At 46.9% G+C, this 18,159-nt stretch overlaps 6 protein-coding genes across 6 annotated transcripts; 2 read left to right on the forward strand and 4 right to left on the reverse strand.

The window, feature by feature from the left end:
* Nucleotides 1-97: 97 nt before the first annotated feature.
* FSUBG_3331 (asp Glu Hydantoin racemase domain protein) lies at nt 98-844 on the reverse strand (the record flags this gene model as incomplete). Its single annotated transcript, XM_036681201.1, has 1 exon — nt 98-844. One exon carries the CDS (start codon nt 842-844, stop codon nt 98-100), a length of 747 nt encoding a protein of 248 aa, XP_036540983.1.
* Nucleotides 845-2,444: 1,600 nt separating this feature from the next.
* On the reverse strand, nt 2,445-3,178 carry FSUBG_3332 (uncharacterized protein; the record flags this gene model as incomplete). Its single annotated transcript, XM_036681202.1, has 2 exons — nt 2,445-2,598; nt 2,649-3,178. The coding sequence occupies 2 exons, from the start codon at nt 3,176-3,178 to the stop codon at nt 2,445-2,447; spliced, it is 684 nt and encodes a 227-aa protein (XP_036540984.1).
* A 1,536-nt stretch (nt 3,179-4,714) lies between these two features.
* FSUBG_3333 (uncharacterized protein) lies at nt 4,715-8,833 on the forward strand (the record flags this gene model as incomplete). The annotated part of the gene is made up of 7 exons (XM_036681203.1): nt 4,715-5,910; nt 5,977-6,189; nt 6,673-7,083; nt 7,132-7,364; nt 7,427-7,766; nt 8,237-8,363; nt 8,420-8,833. The coding sequence occupies 7 exons, from the start codon at nt 4,715-4,717 to the stop codon at nt 8,831-8,833; spliced, it is 2,934 nt and encodes a 977-aa protein (XP_036540985.1).
* Nucleotides 8,834-8,885: 52 nt separating this feature from the next.
* FSUBG_3334 (fumarylacetoacetate hydrolase) lies at nt 8,886-10,409 on the reverse strand (the record flags this gene model as incomplete). The annotated part of the gene is made up of 5 exons (XM_036681204.1): nt 8,886-9,265; nt 9,326-9,833; nt 9,888-10,106; nt 10,157-10,264; nt 10,323-10,409. 5 exons carry the CDS (start codon nt 10,407-10,409, stop codon nt 8,886-8,888), a joined length of 1,302 nt encoding a protein of 433 aa, XP_036540986.1.
* A 422-nt stretch (nt 10,410-10,831) lies between these two features.
* FSUBG_3335 (5-methylthioadenosine s-adenosylhomocysteine deaminase) lies at nt 10,832-12,271 on the forward strand (the record flags this gene model as incomplete). The annotated part of the gene is made up of 1 exon (XM_036681205.1): nt 10,832-12,271. One exon carries the CDS (start codon nt 10,832-10,834, stop codon nt 12,269-12,271), a length of 1,440 nt encoding a protein of 479 aa, XP_036540987.1.
* Nucleotides 12,272-14,061: 1,790 nt separating this feature from the next.
* On the reverse strand, nt 14,062-14,634 carry FSUBG_3336 (cupin domain protein; the record flags this gene model as incomplete). The annotated part of the gene is made up of 1 exon (XM_036681206.1): nt 14,062-14,634. One exon carries the CDS (start codon nt 14,632-14,634, stop codon nt 14,062-14,064), a length of 573 nt encoding a protein of 190 aa, XP_036540988.1.
* Between the last annotated feature and the right edge of the window lie 3,525 nt (nt 14,635-18,159).

Here is an 18,159-nt window from a genome sequence, read left to right on the forward strand (position 1 = left end):
TGATAAAAAGGCTTAGGTAATTTAGCATAAGTTTAGTAGAGATCGATCATAATTCATCTGCAATGGCACTGCGATACCTATTCTCAACATCGACAAACTACGGCGATTCGTCATCCTCTGCTTCACAAATCCATACTCCTAGCTCCTGCGCATGAATGGCAGCTGGTTCAAACAGCGGAATATCCCCAACATCTTCTTGCCTCAGCACAAAGCCCAAATCTGTACTACCCAGTACAATTCCTTGAGCTCCTCTGTCAATAAGTTTATTCGCTTGTTCGATGAACATCTTTCTTGTTGAGTCTGTCACAGAAGTAATTCCTTTCGCTACTTCTTGAAGCATGCCTCTATTAACTTCCTCAATATCCTCTGGTGTTTCCGGGATCAGAATCTCAAAGCCAGCCTTTTGTAGCATAGCCACAAAGAAATCAGGATCGTCAGAATCGAGCATTGAGATTTTAGGCCCGAGCAGGCCAAGCTTCTTCATCGATGGATGATTGTTGGTAATATGGAGTGCGAGGCAGTCCGCGATGTGAAAGAGTGGAACATGAGCCGCCAAGGAGTCATCGAATAGCTTTTTGGCGACCTTTTGTGCCAAGATGGCACAGATCGCAATGCCGTCAACTCTGTCGCTGAGGGATTGAATTGGTTTCTTGTAGACCTTTGTGAACTCGTCCCAGTCTCCTTTCATGGCATGCTGAATCATTTCTTCGAGGTTGGCGCTGTACAGATATAACGGGGCTGACGCTCGATCACCGAGTTTGGTTCTAACGACTTTGTTGATGATGTTGTAGTAGAGGGCTGTGACATCTGGTGTCATGCCTCCAAGCAATAGAAGAGTCCTCATCTTGACTTGCTTATTCTGATTGTGGCATGTTCGAGGAGAGAAAAGATGTGCGACAGGTAAACTTGAGAAGTAAGAATTGCAGCGATTATGACTCAAGTAGGAACATAACAGTGAAAGGGCGCAAATTTGGGTACACAATGCTGACGTCAATCTCACAACCTCGCTTCTTTGATAGCCACAGTAGCCACGCTCTCATCTTTAACGTTATGTCCAAAAAGAACCGATGTAACCTTTTCCCTATTTTATTTATCCCTTTTCGAAATATCTGTCGACAAAATTTACTACACGAGATACATTGTTCATTAGAAGCAATATTCTCTCCCAAGCCCAGTATCTTAAAGAATATTTACTGAAACTCTAGAGGCCCGGGAGAGTAATGTTAATTAATGCCTAAAGCTTATAACGCCTTTACAAAGCATATTAAGCCAATACACTAAAAAATCCCATTTAACTTTAACTTTTAGAAGGTAATATATATATAGCCTTAATAAAGATAAGTCTCGTAATAAAAAATAGAATAATATACTTTTATAATAACTTAATTAGTAACCTTATTAGCAGTAATTAAGGTATAAAAAGCCTTTCTAATCCCTTATTATTAAAAGTAAAAGTAATTCTTATATAAAAAAAAACTATAAAAAAAACCTATAAAACTATAAAAATACTATTATTAAGTAAAAGAATTACTTTCTAACTACTAGCTAATAGTTACTAATAAAACTATAAGAATTACTAGCTATTTATAGGTCTATTAGTTAAAAACTATAAGCTTCTTTAAATACTTATTAAGAATCTCTTTAAAAAGTTTAAGAAGTATTTTATTCTTTTTAAAATACTAAATAATAAAAAGAGTAACCTTATAAGGCTTAAATTAATAATCTTTAGCTATTATTACCTTACCTTTTAGTTTAGGTAAGATTTTAACTAATATAAATTTCTTAATAATTAAAGAAATAAGCTAGGTAAGCTTATTAAAAAGGTTAAAGATAAAATAAAAGGTCCTTTTAATAGGACTTTCTTAGTAAGCTTAAGAAGTAATAAGCTATAGCTATAAAGCTTACTTATTAAGTATATAGTAGTATAGAGAAATAGGTAAAAAGGATATATTATCTAATCTAGCTTTTAGAATAAGTAAATAGACTTTAATATAAAAGCTTAATCTTTTAGATATAGCTACTAATAGAGTTATATATAGTATAAATAAATATAGTTAAAATTATATTAAGTTCCCTTAAAGAGGGGGAAGAGTGATGTTATAGTAAATATATTCAGGTGCGTTCTTACTATTTCCAGTTTATTGTTCTAATCTTTGATCTCGCAAAATTAATATTCCTGCAGGATTAAACCATTCAATACAGTAAACTAGTCAGCCTCATTTACTGGAGCATGAGCACTAGTCTTCATGAGTACGGCGGCTAATTTCGAATGCGTTTGTTTTGCTGTCTGCCATTTAACTAATGAAACCTATAGTGCGCTTATTCCTACAGAGCACTGACTCGCCAAATTGACCAGCGTAAAGCTGGAATGGATTTCTGTCTTTCCATCATTCTTTTAGGTACCTCTTCCCGAGCACACAGTGACCTTGCCTGTGCTAGCATCCTTAGTTCGGCTTGCTCTTCATCACATTAAGACTGTGCACCTTGTCGTGTACCCACTGGAGAGCAGAAGATGCCAAGGTAAGTAAGCCTGATGAACAAACGAAGACTGCAACACGCTGATAGGCACTAAACTGATCCATCATGGGATATGGATACCTATAAGTGTTAGCTGGCGAACCAGACTATATGTTGACAGCTTTTCTTACCAGCCATTTTGGTAATAGCACAACTCAATCCAGCACCAATAAACAACAGCTAAAATGGTACTGGTGAACATCATGCTCCTCGTCGTAATAGTTGCTTGAGGACTGTACAACAGTAAGTCCGGTACCAGGAGCACTGCGGGTACCAGGTGGTATCCAAGATCAGCCCAAGGATTGATGACAAGGTCGGCTGGCATGAGTAATGATGGATCGTGAAATTTGATGGACCAGTATAGGACAGCAATCATGACTTCGAGAGGCGTCGCAAGCAGTATGATAGCGTCTTTGGTTCTTGAGAAGCCATCATGTTTAGTAAGATCTGCGATAAGGCCAAGCGTAAAGGTGATAAGAGATAAGGTGAGGCCCACGACAGTGAGAAGCTGAAAGTACCACCCGAAAGAATCAGAGTATGCCGAGTCCCATGTTGTCAAGAGGTAAAAGCTATAGGAAAAGGAGAGTGTTCCAAGACCATGTAAAAAGGTCTTGGTTGGGCTAGCCTGCATCGGCGAATCGCTTACAATAGTGTATGCCATGTTCCTTGGCTGACATTCAGGAAGTGAAGATACCAAGATGGCGGTCACAGGATATCGCAAATTTATCAGACGTTGGATGCTATGAATAAGACCATACGCCGATATCTATTAATAACAACAAGCTGCAGCAAAAATTTCTAGCAGACTACAAAGTCCACGACTAAGGCTCAGCTCCAGGGGTACAGATAAGATCACAGCAAGGTTGGGTGCCAATTGCATGGGTGTAATCGTGTAGCAGATTTAGTGCTTATTTTTCCGGTGGAGCGAAAATAGCTCGTGTCTCGTGCAGATTCGTCGCCATTCTCTTACATGAGCGGGCTCAAGTAGAAAGCAGTGAATGACCCGATAATAGTAAGAAAAATACACTTGCGTAAAACGTAAGCGCTGTTGGCGGACCCTTTGAACAGTTTAGCAATGTGCTGTTGTGGCTTGAAGACAAGCTTTCAGCTGGCGATACCGAACTTGCAGGAAATGGTGCATCTGGGTGAAATGATACAAGAGACCCGATAACAGTCCGTAAGAGTTTTGTTGTTTTCTACCAATTATTAGTCCAAAGGGGGACCGAAGATAAGATAGCTGCGGCTGAGATCCCAGGTTACATGAGTGGTTTCACATGCCATCTTGTCCAACCATCCAAGTCATCGGAAGAGATTTTACTCTGCAGCATCCCGACTTTTCCAGTACCGCGTGGCGGAGCATCATTACCTCCAATACGGAGTAGCTAAACGAAGCCAATGATGAGTGTGTCTATGCGAGGCCAATGCAGCAAGGGTCATAAAGCTTGTTAGTAAGCGCCTAAAGTGACCTTAGATATCTGGATCACCAGAATATGACTGATAGAAAAGCCCTCAAAATTCGACAGTTTCGGGTATCTCGGGCCACATTTGGACTACTGGGGTATTCGTAAGGCTTACAAGGCGCAGTGCATATGCAGCTGTAGGGCATTGACCGATATTTTTACAAGGTATCTTGCAGAAAGAGAGTGGATCTGCGGAATACAGGCCGGAAGGAGTAACAACATCATCGATCACTTCCGTGTACTACCATTTCTAGAAGGCCGGGAGAAATTCCCTCATTTTAAGTGGCTATTCTTGTACTACATAGTGGCTTATAGGTTTCAGATGTCCCTTTGATTCAGCAATATCAAGCTTTCTGAGGTCCTGGCATGTGAAGAAGACCCGTAGACGCGGCCTGGCCCGTCCGCAAGGCACTAAAATAGTACACATGATACCATGCCAGCTGGCATTTTAGACCCCGATCGTGCATGAGATAAGTTACATCGCGGGTATCATGACAGAGTCGGGTTATTCAGCGGCGCTTATGGGACTTTACCCTTGACTCTCAGGGCTGAGCGAGTCAGCCCCCAAAGATTAGAAGCTGTTCCAGACCTGAGGGCATCATGGTGAAATCTGTGACCATGAATTTTAGACTAGAATACAGATAATGCTGTCGTACATAAAGTAGCTTGGATCCACAGATCGACATAACTTCAAACGATTCACTTGACGATAACCACTACCGCTTGTCGCTGGAGCAATGTTTCTCTCGGTCATACCTGTTTTTTCTGTTGTCCTCTTAGCCTTTGGGCTTAGTGCTGCGTTTAACTACTACCGTGGTCCACTTTCACACCTTCCTGGGCCGTGGTACACCCACTTCACTGGTCTTTCACTGCTATACACAAGGGCCGTTGGAACCAGCCGTCAGTATCTTCGCCATCTTCACAATGTCCACGGTCCAGTAGTTAGGGTTGGACCAAGGGAGGTTTCAATCAACAGCGTCGATGGCTACTACAAAGTGCACGGCGTGGGCAGCCATTGCCTCAAAGCACCCGTCTTTGACCGTATCCGCTTCAGCCACTCGTCTATGCTCTTCACCATGCGAGATCCTCGTATTCACTCCGAACGTAAACGGATCGTTGGCAGGGGTTTCGCGTCAATAAGGGAAGAGCAGGAAATGAAGATTCGTCGACTGGCTAGTAAGGCGGTAGCCAACATCAAAAACGAGGCCGAGAAAGGCCAAGCGGATGTCTACAAATGGTGGCGCTGCCTGGCTGTTGATGTAGTCAGCGAGATGTCTTTCGGAAAATCCTTCAATTTGTTACATTCAGGTGGGAAAGGCCTAACACTATATAAGGCTTTAAGCAACGCTGGTCCTTGTGTTGTGTTCCAAGCCGTACTTCCTCGGAGGCTCATATCTCTCTTCAAGTGGTCTCCTATTACCTGGCTTAGAGACGTTAGTGAAGTGGCTGAAATCATCTTCAATCGAGTAACAGCAGCCCTCGGAGAACTCCGAGTTTCATCCAATTGCGGCCCGAGCATCGCCCGTCACTTGTTGAGTCATGAGGTGAAGGGCAACAAACCCAGTTTGAACGATGATGAGTTGAGCTCTGAGGTGGGCATGCTACTCGTTGCGGGATCGGATAGTACAGCTACAACTTTGACTTATGCGACATGGGAGATCGTCAGAGATCCTGACCTCCGGAGACAGATCGAGGAGGAAGTTGGCAGCCTGCCTGTAGACTTTTCAGCCAAGGATGTTGAGGATCTGCCCCTCTTGAATAGTGTCTTGGAAGAGGTTCTTAGGATGTATAATCCTGCAGGAGCACTAGTAGAGAGACTCGTACCTCCTAATGGTATCTCCGTTCATGACTGGGATATCCCTGGAGGTATAATGGTCTACACAACTGGATGGCTCATTTCTCGACTAGAAGGTGTCTTTCCCGATCCTGATAGGTACGTGACTTCTACCTCTTAAGGTATGGGTGCTATTGCTGACTTGAGAAGATTTGATGCTACCAGGTTCCTGAACCCAACCCCAGATATGAAACGAGCACATGTCCCATTCAATATTGGTGCCCGAAGATGTGTCGGCATGCACGTGGCTCGGATGGAGATCCTTGTCACTTTGGCAGTTCTTTTTCGTGAGTGTAGAGGCCTACAGTTACATCATACCATGAAGGACGAGATGATGGCACAGATTGGAGAGTTCTTTATAGTTCCCAAAGCGGGACGGTGTGCGATCAGCCTTTAAGGACGTTAGATTATACACAAGCAATTTTTATTTTGGCTTCTTCGGTGCTATTTGCATTATTTGACAGGTCTTTTGGCTGTGGCATCAGTCGTTATGCTTTTGTTAGTGGGAGTAAGGTGCGGCATTGCTGTAAATGGTCCTGCCATCGGAAATAACATTTTCGCGGGCCTTTAGTCTCGGCGCGTCTTTCGGCCCGAGCTGTTTCTGGACAACTGAATCCCCGATTCATCAGCAACGCTTCATCCGTTCATCAACAAACGCGATTTATCTTATCTGCAAGTAAAAATGAGCGCAGCGGACACTAACTCTCCGCGTCCAGGGTCTGAATTCTCTCTCTCACGTACAGCATGTGAGAGATGCCGCAGACAAAAGGTTCGTCACGTCCTCTCCCGAAAGACCCTCTGCTGACGCTCGGGCCGACAGCTTCGCTGCAGTCGTCAACGTCCAACCTGCACGCGATGTAGCCGCTTCTCGGTCGCCTGCACCTATCCCGAGCTAGCTGACCGCAGACGTCTCGCAGCTCGTCGCGAATCGGTGCGGGCCGAACACTCCCGTCCTGATGCTGGCCCAGTGACTCCAGAGTCGACAGAGCTCAATGTTTGCGCAGTCAGAAGTCCTTCAGTGACTCCGAGAACCCACAGCGTTGGCTTCGTCGATATTGGACCACCAAGAACAGAACATGCAGTCTCAGGATCTACCGGTGCTAAGTTCGATGACCTACCGCCACGAGCCATAGGGCTCGCGCTCTTGGATATCTACTTTGAACGGTTATACAATGCTACCTTGCTTTTTAACCGTACTCAGCTCTTTGAGTCTTATTTGGACGGTAGTATGCCTCCATATCTATTGAGAAGCATATTTGCCCTGTCTTCATTGTACGCCTCTTCCTCAAATATCGTCCTGCAAAACTAACATGGTCACAGATTTCTTCGTAAACCACGACATCAGCCACCTAGACTAGGTACTCATGCGGTGTCACCCGAGCTTGCAGCGTTTGCCACATACGCTGGCTATGGGGACGCCTGGGCTGAGGCAGCAAGGCGCGAGGCTTGGCTTCTCACAGATCGACCAACCGTCCAAGTGGTTCAAGCTCTTTCGTGTCTCAACCTGTATTGGTTTGCGACGAGAAATCGAGGCCGAGCTCGGATCAATGCAGGTATGTGCAGCAATCTATGAATAGAATTTTTAATCTCCCGAGCTAAACATATCCCGAACTAGTTATGGCTTATGCATCAGCCACTACATTTCGCTCTGCTAACCACTCAACCAACGGGATTAAGACAAAGGACGAGCTACAGCTTATAGAAAGAAAGTATGGCTGTTTTTGGGCATGCTGGTCAACGATGTGCATCTCTTCCTTTCCTGAAGCATATGCAAAAAACGCCTGGGAAGAAGCTTGCAATGTGCCACTTCCTGTCGCATCAGATGCCTTCGTTGGTGAAGGAAATGCTATGCGTCAGTACTGCATGAATGTGGAATGGGAGCCAGAAGCGCTCAACGACGAGCAGAATCCCCCTTCATCAATAATGGCAGAACACATGCGACTCATGGGGGTTTGGTTAGTTCCCTATCACAACCTTCTATGACGCCACTAATGTTCCATTCATTGTCTAGGGTTAAAATCCAGCTTATCAATAGAGACAATCAGGAAAGTCCAGAGGTCATACAGATACTACATTTGTCTCGCTTGGCGAAACGTATTTATGAATCGAACCAGTTTCCTCCTTACCTTACAGGTAATGAGAGTACTGGCCCCGACTTATCCCGGCTGCTAGGACTACACTCATTGTACCATCTGTGCCAAATAGTCCTTCTATGTCCTCTGGTGACTCTTTTCTCTGGCCGACGGGGCATCACAGGAGAAACGACTCAAAACCACGCAGAAACAATCACCAAGCACGCCATTCAGCACGGGCATATGATTCGGGATTATATCGCTAGAAAGCAGGATATATCTAAACTTAGTTCCCATGTCGGCTTTGCTAGCTTTGTGTCGACCTCAATCATCCTCACTCTCTTGAGATCCAGGGCCCGCCGCCATCACGATGATGGAATTACACGGTCCCATGTGTCACAGGCACTTGCGACACTGATCCAGGATAGTATCGATATACTTAGAATTCTCCAGACTTTCTGGGAGCATTTAGAACCAATGGTAAGTCAACCCAACATCTGACTTGGGCAGGATAATATCCTGACATGAACGAATAGACTAGGAGCATCCAGCAGGCTGCCGACCAAATATTGGGAACTTTCGAGCGTATTGGTCAAAATGTTGCCGGGGTTGAGTCAAGAACAATCGAAGTCCCAATGACAGGAGTCAACAGTCCAGCACGCGAGGAAGATGTCATTACAACCACTTATATCGAGTCTCCAGAGTATTCGAATGCCCAGAATTTAGCGAGCTCCTACACAAATACCCATTTTGCAGTTACAGACAGGGCTGTGGAACATGTAACTCAGAGCATGGATGAGACTCCTGATTGGCATCATAATGATCTGTTTGAATGGTGTCAGACAGAAGGACTGCTCGATATTGGAGACGATTTCTTGGATCTTGGCGCTTCGGTCGATTGGAACATGGACTTGAACCTGTTAACTGGTTTCTCCTCACAGATGGCATGATGTCAGTATGTACATATATATATCTATGCAGCCCATGTGCCCAGAGGGTGCATCAAGGGAATTCTTTGGCGGGCAAGATCTTGGCTGATACCCTTCCAAATCCTATCACACGATCTCCCGAACCAGCCCATCCTTCCATAGTAACAACATCGCCGTCTTCCAACCAAACCAATTCAGACCCATTTGTTAAGGTGAAAGGCCGAGTGCCACCCAACACAAGCTCAGCCAAACATCCTGATCTACGAGTTGGGTCGTGATGGCTTCCAAATTCTTTGATCTGCTCCGTGCTGGATGAGAGAGTACCAGTGCCGAGCAAATCACCAGTTCCCAGACCGCATCCAGAGCTACTGTGGTGGGCTACCATCTGAAATGGAGACCAGTGGAGGTGTTTAAGATCAGATCTTCCGAGCAGGTCTTCGGTAACTCCGTTTCCTGTTTTGTATCTTAGAAAGTTTGGAGTCTAGGATGTCACTGATATTTTTGAGAACTTACGAGACAATGATGTAGAAACCCTTACTGCGACATCATCTTGACATTGAAGAAACGGTATTGTGGTGCTCTTTCCTCCTCTCAAACCCAGATCTTCGGTAGTCAGTAGTGCACCAACCTCCTCCAGCGCCTCAACCGTCACGATCCAAGGTGAAATACTTGTCGCTGTGGCCTTACCATTGAATGGTCCCAGCGGAGCCATCTCATAGAATTGTATATCTCTAGCACTCCAGTCATTCAGAAGTACAAACCCAAAGATATGGTCACGAGCTCTTGACGCTGGAGTCGGTTCACCATACTTGATTGGATTGGAGATGAAAACGCCCATTTCCAGCTCAAAGTCAAACTTCTGGCTGGGAGCGTACGTTGCGCCATTCGGCCCAGGAACGATACCATGAGGTCTCGTTACGTTCTGGCCACTGACGATGACGGATGATGCTCGGCCGTTGTATGCTGCTGGTAGATCGAAGAAGTTCTGAGGGACTTCATTGTATCCTGCCATTTTGCCCATCTATCATGTTCGAGTCAGAGTGTAGTAAGATGGTAGTAAAATAGCCTGACATACGGTTTGAACGTGCTCTAGCGAGCACATGAAGTCCGTGAAGCCACCAATCCTCATTGGGACATGCATTGTGACTTGGTCGGCTGCGATGACACCGGTATCATCTCGGTAGAGTATGGAAGATTCATCTCGCAAAGCCTCTTGAATGGCCTTTCGAAGAGAGTTGCGTACATTAGCTGCGAGCGCAGCAAAAGCATTCAGTGAAGACTGTCCAGTAGATCTCTATATTAGCCAGATTTACTATGCCTCTTCTCAGTTTCAGTATAACTAACCGATTCCAGTGCTTCTTTCACGGACTTATCTACGGGCAGGCCGTTCTGGATGAGGATTCTAAGGTCTAAAACATGGTCACCGATTGCCGTGCCCGGTCGCGGATCAAGCTGTACAAGGAGTAATATTAGCAAACACCGAGCTTTATTGAGTATTCCATTTCCTTACATTATCCTCGGTGTGAAAAATACCGAACGGAATGTTTGATATAGGGAATGGCGATCCATTTGGTATCGGAAATGGATATTGAACCATGATTGTAGACTCTTGCGACCGTATTCGATTCTGGGGAGCGGCAATCGGCAATCACGTTAGTGCCGTAAATACGGGAAGAATCCAAGAAGATCAAGCAGCGACGGACGTTTTAAAAGACTTTCAAAGGAATGAGCCTGAAATCACTCCGACAACTCATATAGCATTTACATAAGATCTACGTCATCTGAGGTAAGCCGGCGCAATCCTTCCTCAAGTCGTGCGTGATGTCCGTTCGGGCCGGAGTCTGTTGGAGTGGAGCTTCGGACCTCGGACTCGGCGTTGGAGACGGGGTCACGCTACACCAACTCATAATTCATTCTGTGTCCGCTTATAATAGGCCTGATCACATATAGAGATAATCCCAATGCTTACAGGGAAATGGTTAGTTTTATTACCATTAATTTAGCAGGAATAACTTCGAAATGTCCCATACATCATCTCCAAACTTCATCCTCATCAAGAATGTGACGGTATTGACCGTGGACCCACTGAATGGTACCCTTGCAAACTCCGACATTCTCATCCAAGATGACCAAATGGTTGCGATTGGACAAGCCTTGCCAAACCCATCCGAAAGCAATGTCACCGTCATCGATGGCCAAGGATGCATCGTTACGCCTGGCTTTGTCGATGGTCACCATCATATGTGGCAGCAACTTTTGCGGGGTGTTGCAACGGACTGGTCACTTTTTGACTACACTATCAATATGCGAACCATTTATGGAAGCTTATATACACCTGAAGATGTCTACCTGTCTACCTATATTGCAGCATTGAGTCTGATCAACAATGGCGTGACTTCTGTTCTTGAGCACTGCCATATCATCAACTCGCCAGATCATGCCGATGCAGCTGTAAAGGCACTCCAAGACGCTGGGATCAGAGGAACATTCTGTTATGGCTTCTATGCCAACCCGCCTCTGCCCGATCAGCTCGATCCAAAATGCTTCTCTCAAGCGTCGCGGCTGATCGATGCTGCCAGGATAAGGCACAAATTCTTTGGCCAGAACGATCCAGCTCAGCAGCTTCTCACATTCGGTGTAGCTCCAGATGAGCCAGAATCTATGCCCATCGAAGACACCATCACGCAGATCAAGCAGTCGAGAGAGCTTGGAGCACGCATAATTACCATGCATATCGCTATGGGGCCCTACGACTTATCTCGACGTCAAATTGTGCAGAATCTCACAAATGAGGGTATCATGGGCCCAGACCTCGTCTTCAGCCATGGCTCATCCTTCACCGAGAGTGAGCTCCAGGCGATCAAGGAGTCAGTTGCTTCCATTTTCGGTACGCCAGATACAGAGTTACAGATGGGTATGGGATTTCCCATAGTTTTCGAAGCTTCTGACCGCGGATGTCGGACATGCTTGGGTATAGACATTACATCCAATCAAGGAAATGACTTCATTGCGCAGATGCGGCTCGCACTACAGGCTCGTCGAGCTCAGGAAAACGAACAAGAGTTTCCACTATCCATCAACCGTAAGACAGCAAACGTTCTTCGAATGGGGACGCTGGGAGGTGCAGAGGTGATGAGAATGGAAGATCTCATCGGCTCCATTACAGTTGGGATGAAAGCAGACCTTGTTCTCATTCGCTGCGACGATATTGAGAATACTCCTGTTGGCGATCCAGTTGGGTCAGTCGTGTTTCATTCTTCAGTGAAGGATATCGATACAGTCAACATCGATGGTGAGATTAAAAAACGGAACGGAAAGTCGACCGTTGAGTGGGAGAGGCTAAAGGAGGAGGTCATTCTCCGTGCAGACCGCATCAAGACAGAGGCAGCTAAGATTGATCTGACAGCAGCCAGGAACCGTTGGATGGAAATCTTCCACGTTAAAGACACATCAGAATGAAACTTGGATTTTACTCTCTTTGCAAAAAGAATAAATCTTGACAATTGACTTTGACCGATATGATAAAGAGGAAACTCTTCAACTGATGGACCGATTCTCCGAGTTTCTACTTTGACCTCTCTCTTTTACGCTGCATGTTTCACTCTATACATCTTCACCTTCCCATCTCTCACCAACAACCGAAGATTACTCCAACCGAAGTATACCGACCATCTTTCGCAACCTAGTAACACACAAAACCAAGCTCTTCCCATGCTGTGGCGATCTCTTTCATGGCTTTGACTGCCTTGGTTGGTGCTCTGACCTTGGCTACGACCGGTTGCACGACGGTGCCTTTTTCCAGTTGGACGATACGACCCCATGCTGGTCCCCACACTGAGAAAGATTCTGATTTCAGAGTTGAGGGCTAAGCAGTGATCGCCTCGCCAGGGGTTCCTATTCTCCTAAATAATGAGACCACGTGAATGGAGTCTTATTAGCTGCCTGTAGTAATCTAGGGTATCCGCTCCGCACAATATGATCTGACTCAATTCCTTTTCACCCTCTTAACGCCATCGCCGTTTAACCTCTAAGGCACGGGAAATCGGGCTTTATTTGATCCGGACCAATCATAGCTCTTCCTCTGTTCCCAGCCCACTACAGCTAGCCCTCTGATTGGACAAAGTCAACGGACCCCCTATAACCCCCGACTTTCACAGTTGCTTGAGACGGTGGTGATCTTTGAAGGGCCTGACACCTTGGGTACGCTGTGCTTCTGGGTTTATGATGCTGAAATAGCAGAGCTGGTATTTGCTGGGTGTTGGAAAACCGCATAACACACTACTCTTGATGAGATGGACCAGCACCGGATACAGCTCTACAAGAGCGTCTCGGATCTTCATGTGGACAAGCTCGCAATCCTTCCACTGTTCCAGATCGCCATGATTTACCACAAACGCGTGGACCATAGCCAAGCATTGTTGGTTTGTGTTCGGTGTTCCAACATCATCTTCGACACCCTTGATACCCTCGTGAGATGATTCGCTGAGTTGACTGAGCGTTCTTGAATAGTGAGAGCTTGAGGTACCTCACGATGGGGTCGCGAGACTTGTTGTCGCCTTCCATGTACCACTTTATCAAGCCTCTAAGAGGCGTTGACCGTCCGTATGGAAACTAAAGACCTAATGTGAATAAACTGTAACTATCTACTAAAACAAAAGCATACCGAAAGGGTGACTAGCTTGCAATCTTTTGCGACTTTGTGGATGGAGGAAGCCAGACTATCTGCCCAAGTCATTAAGGTAAAGTCTTTTTGCAGTCAGGGGCGTTTAGTAAATAGATATTAGAATATTTTGTGAAACTATATAGTTAGTAGTGCTTACTGATTTTAAAACCCTCTTTACACTCCTGAAGTTTTTATATAAGTTTAGGATAAATTTAGGATAACTTGAGATAATTTAGGATACTCTTTAGAAGACTTTTTTACCAAGTTAGGCACGACATATTAACTATCTGAGAAGTTATAAGACCGACGTCAGCTGCACTTACTACTTTGGAGCCGTTCTTTCACGGTCTCCCTTAGCAAGAAGTTCGATACACGGATGCTGGTCTTGCACACAATATCCAAGCGATGTCTGTAGGGTTCCTCTAATGCGCGAGGGTACGGGGAGGTCTTTTAGTGAGTTAAGTTAGACTGACGGCATATATTCTCACCGGTCGCACAAATGGCTGTGTATACATCTTCATGAATCGGAGCACAGGTGGGGCTCAGAGAAACAACTGTGCACTCATTGCACTCTGTTGAGAGGAATCTAATGCGAATCAGGCAGCTCCATTCCTCCTTGGTCTTCTCCCAATGCACGGCCATTGATCTCGACCGGCGCCGCATGGAATAAGATGAACACAATCCTAGCCCATTGCTCAGTTCTGTTGAACCATTGGTGATTTGTACCTCTCTGGATCACAAGATCTCCCGGGTGGATCGTCCGAGCCTCACCCGAGTCCAGCAGACATTCCAGTTCGCCATTGATAAGAATGCCGTAGTCGAGACTGACGGTACGATGCATCTGCGACTTTGAGCCTGGAGGAATATCACAGTATCGTAAGATGGTCCCGCCATGCTTTACCAGTCCTGATTTCTGTTTGTTGGCATAGGCCTCCTTGAATGTTGAAAGGTCTTTGTCGTTTGCCAGTGGTACGGGTAGCCCTTCGGTGACGTAGCCGAGCTCAAAGTCGGCAGAGTTTCCCTCGCCTGCACTGACCTTCCAGAAGTTCAACGGCTCATCGAGGTCTTTGGAGTAACATGATTTGCCGCTCGAGTCATGCGTAGTGATGAAGCGGTGGATGGAGGGAAGGGCTTTCGGGGGTTCGGAGTTTGAAGTCATGGCGATTGGTTGGAGGGTTGTTCTTTGGTGTTCGGATATTTCTCAGAGCATGGGAGATCAAGCAGTATCAAATTCCCACCTTATATCTTGTGTAGGGTTCGGGATGTGGAGAATAGTCTCGAGCGCGGGATCGTTCTTAGTGTCGTCCGAAACACGGCCCGATGGCACTGGCTTGACTGGGGGGCAATAACAAAGTCGGCCCGAGCGTTTACAATTTTGGCGCTTGACCATAGTGACGATGCCGTCTTTATGGCCCAGACAATTGCAGGCTTATCGGGGTGAGGTTGTAGTCGTTATACTTTCGGTCGCATTCCTGTACCGACAGGTTCGCAGTTTCTGGTGGTCGCAGAAGGACACACTGGACAACAAAGTCAGCCAAGCAACTTGCCTGTCATCGTGATCGGTCGAGACTTCGTTATTTCCCGATGTAAGTCGAGTGGCAGTGGTCGAAGAGTTCCGGAACAGGTTTACTCGATCCGCTACAGCGTTTGCATCATGCCATGTGTGCTGTGACCTTTCAGCATGGCTAGTCGGACGCCGCAATAAACGAGTCGGCAGCGGCAGTTGTACCTGGCAACCCAAGCTCGGTAGACAGCTTCAACTACAGCCACAGCTGGGCAGTTCTTCTGGGTATGATTGCTGAATCACTGCGACAACGACAAGGAATGTCACGATAGTAGTTTGTCGAAACACAACTGACCATCAATAGCATAGCATTCTCACAAACGCGCGCTGGGACAGTGCCAGTGAAGTGTTCATCGCAACTTGACAAGTATCGGCGAACTACAACAACAACAGGCAGTCGCGAATTGCCTCACTGATCGCTTGTCGGAACAAATCAAAGAAGGAGTCCGAGAAGCTTCCTTGGTCTTTGACGTCGTCGGACTTCAGAGCAGATACGGAACGGAAGCCCAACGCATGAGCAATGACTGCGCAAGTCGTGAATTATTCGTATCAAGGACCGCCGCTGCTGCGAATGGCATGGATTTGGCCAAGATCTTGCCAGGTGCTCTTTCGGCTCTGCGGTATCTGTCGAAGGGTCCGATGTCATCGTGACTTGAGCGCGACCGGCGGAACTCTTATTAAGAATGAAGTGGCCATTAAGAGAAGAAACGCGCCGCTTTGAAGAAATTGTTGACTCGGTTTGCGTCGATCGGCGTCACGACGTTGAAACGCCAGACAGCCTTGCAGTGGTGTCGAAGAGCGCTGGTTGGGAGCGGCGAGGACCTGGCATTCTGGTAGTACGAGTTGAAGCCTCTTGTGAGTCTTGGTAACGGGACGAAGGTGAAGACAGTGTCGAGAGCGAGAAATCGTTCGATCGAGGGAGGGATCCGTTTCAAGGAGCCTTGAGAAGCGACCACGGCGTGGCATTTGGGTCAGCAGGCAGCCACGAAGAGGGTACAGGCGGGCAAGAAGCGATGTGGTTACGCAATGTAAACAAGGAGAGCGGTGCAATCGTCGAAGTGAACTGAACAGGAGACAGGGAAATGAACTGGGGCTCACAAGGGATCTGGTCAGAATGAAGAAGTGAAGAGACAAAGTGCAAGCTCAACGGAACAAGGGCTCTTGAGACCTCATAATGTGAGGCCTTTTCCAAGTGTTGAGGCATTTTATTATCAGGCTCTCGTCGTTGACGAAGACTACCACCGATGGTTCCTACTATAGTGTTCAACGCGGAGGTTTCGCCACGGAGACCACCACGAGGTTTTCGGAGAAAGGAGCGTCAAGAAGACATCGTCGGTTGGGATCGGGGGCGGCGTTCAAAGCTGGGGACGACGGTGCTGTGGGCGAAGCTGAATGATCAGAACCTCTCTCGAGCTTCGGCTGAGGGGAAAGCGGACGGGGCAAGGAGGTACAGGGTTTGCAATGTTGCTTTGTCGGATCCCGTAGGAGAAGGATTCAAAGCGCAGGAGTCAGTGACTTGGGCTGACAGCATAGGAATGTCGCGGTCTGGGGGATTTGCTGGGAGCAGATGGGTCACAGGTGAATAGCGACTGTGTTTGATGTATTGGAATGTTACGCTGAGATCTCACTGTACGGAATGTTTTTCTTTGGGTCAGTACCACCAAGTGACCCTGGTTGTCCAATACGTTTCAGTGATATTGATTGCTAATCTCAAGGTACAGTCACAGTGGTCAGCTCGGGGTAGGACAAGGTATGTGGCGGTAGGGAACAGGTTCAGTTGATTCCCCGCGCTGCGTCTCGGAGCCTGATCTTTGATGTACCCAGCTCTTTTCCTTTTCGCATTTCCATCTAAACATCACAAGCAGTACGGCATCGAAAGACGAGAAAATTGTCCTGCCGCCGCTGCGATGAAAACGGAGTGGATGAAAGGTGAGAAATCGAAGTCAAATGGCCAAGAGACACAGGGACAGCTACGAGGCTGAGGTCGATGACGTGCATGCTGACAACGAAGATCCCAGACTGGGGAACAATGAGCAGCGTTTTCGCCACCGAGTTTCGCACTTGGAGTCTGGATCTGCTGTCGAACGATGGTACAGTTGTCGGACTACAGTCAACAGTCTTGCAGGCGGAGAATCGACATCAAGCGAAATCTTGACCACGACTACGACCGCGACCGCGACCGCAACCGTGATTACGATCAATAGGACACGCGTGTACTGACGAGCGAAACAAATACTTCCCTCCCTCCGATCGAAACCAACCGAGACGGAGCTGCCGCCAGCCCACACCGAGTTGCCAAGCACAGCGAAGATAACACCGTAACCACAACACGAGCCCTTTCGAATACGAGCCGCAGTTGACCCGTATCCGAGAAATAGAATAAACATGATGCAGTGATGATGTTACGCAAGGGTGCACAGTGACATGATCCCGGGGGGCCAAGTTACATCAGCCGCCATCGAGACAGATGCGGCTCTCGCTTGACAACTCACGTCGATCTGCTCTAACCCATCCAAGGTGCCCATGTCTCTTGCCATGTAATGCTACTCGTCAACACGACACATCCATGCCACTTTAGTTCAGTGGGTTTGTTGAACGCTAGCGAATTTCCAGCCATCACGTGAATGAGCTGGGCATGATCTTGACCACCGAGTAACCAGTTTTCACGATCCTAAAGCACCGACGGTTTTAGCAACTTTAGGATAATTTAGGATAATTTAGGATAGTTAAGGATAGTTTAGGAGAGTTTAGGACGATATTTACAAGACCCCTTGACTCAAAACTACCCATTCTTCCTGTCCTTTGTTGTCTCGAACTCCTGCTTCTGCCTCGGGGCCAAGATCTGCGGGTGCTTGGTCGGATCACCTAGTGACAGCAAACACGAGTCCTGGCACCGCGATACACCCGCACCTCTTCGTCTTTAGTCACTCCGCCCTTCTGTACCACAGCAGGAACGCGTTCCACCGGCGAGGCCCAAATGGACGTAGCGGTGGGACCCGGATGGACGTGACTGCAGCCTCAGGCGGTCGCTGTGACGACGGGACTGAGGTGAATGATCGCAGCGGAGTTGAAGAGCCTATCATAGGCTCAGAACTCCGGCCTGTGACTCCGGTCCAAGCG

Source organism: Fusarium subglutinans (genome assembly GCF_013396075.1).
Source record: "Fusarium subglutinans strain NRRL 66333 chromosome Unknown NRRL66333_c0000029, whole genome shotgun sequence".
In the NCBI taxonomy this organism is placed as follows: domain Eukaryota; kingdom Fungi; phylum Ascomycota; class Sordariomycetes; order Hypocreales; family Nectriaceae; genus Fusarium; species Fusarium subglutinans.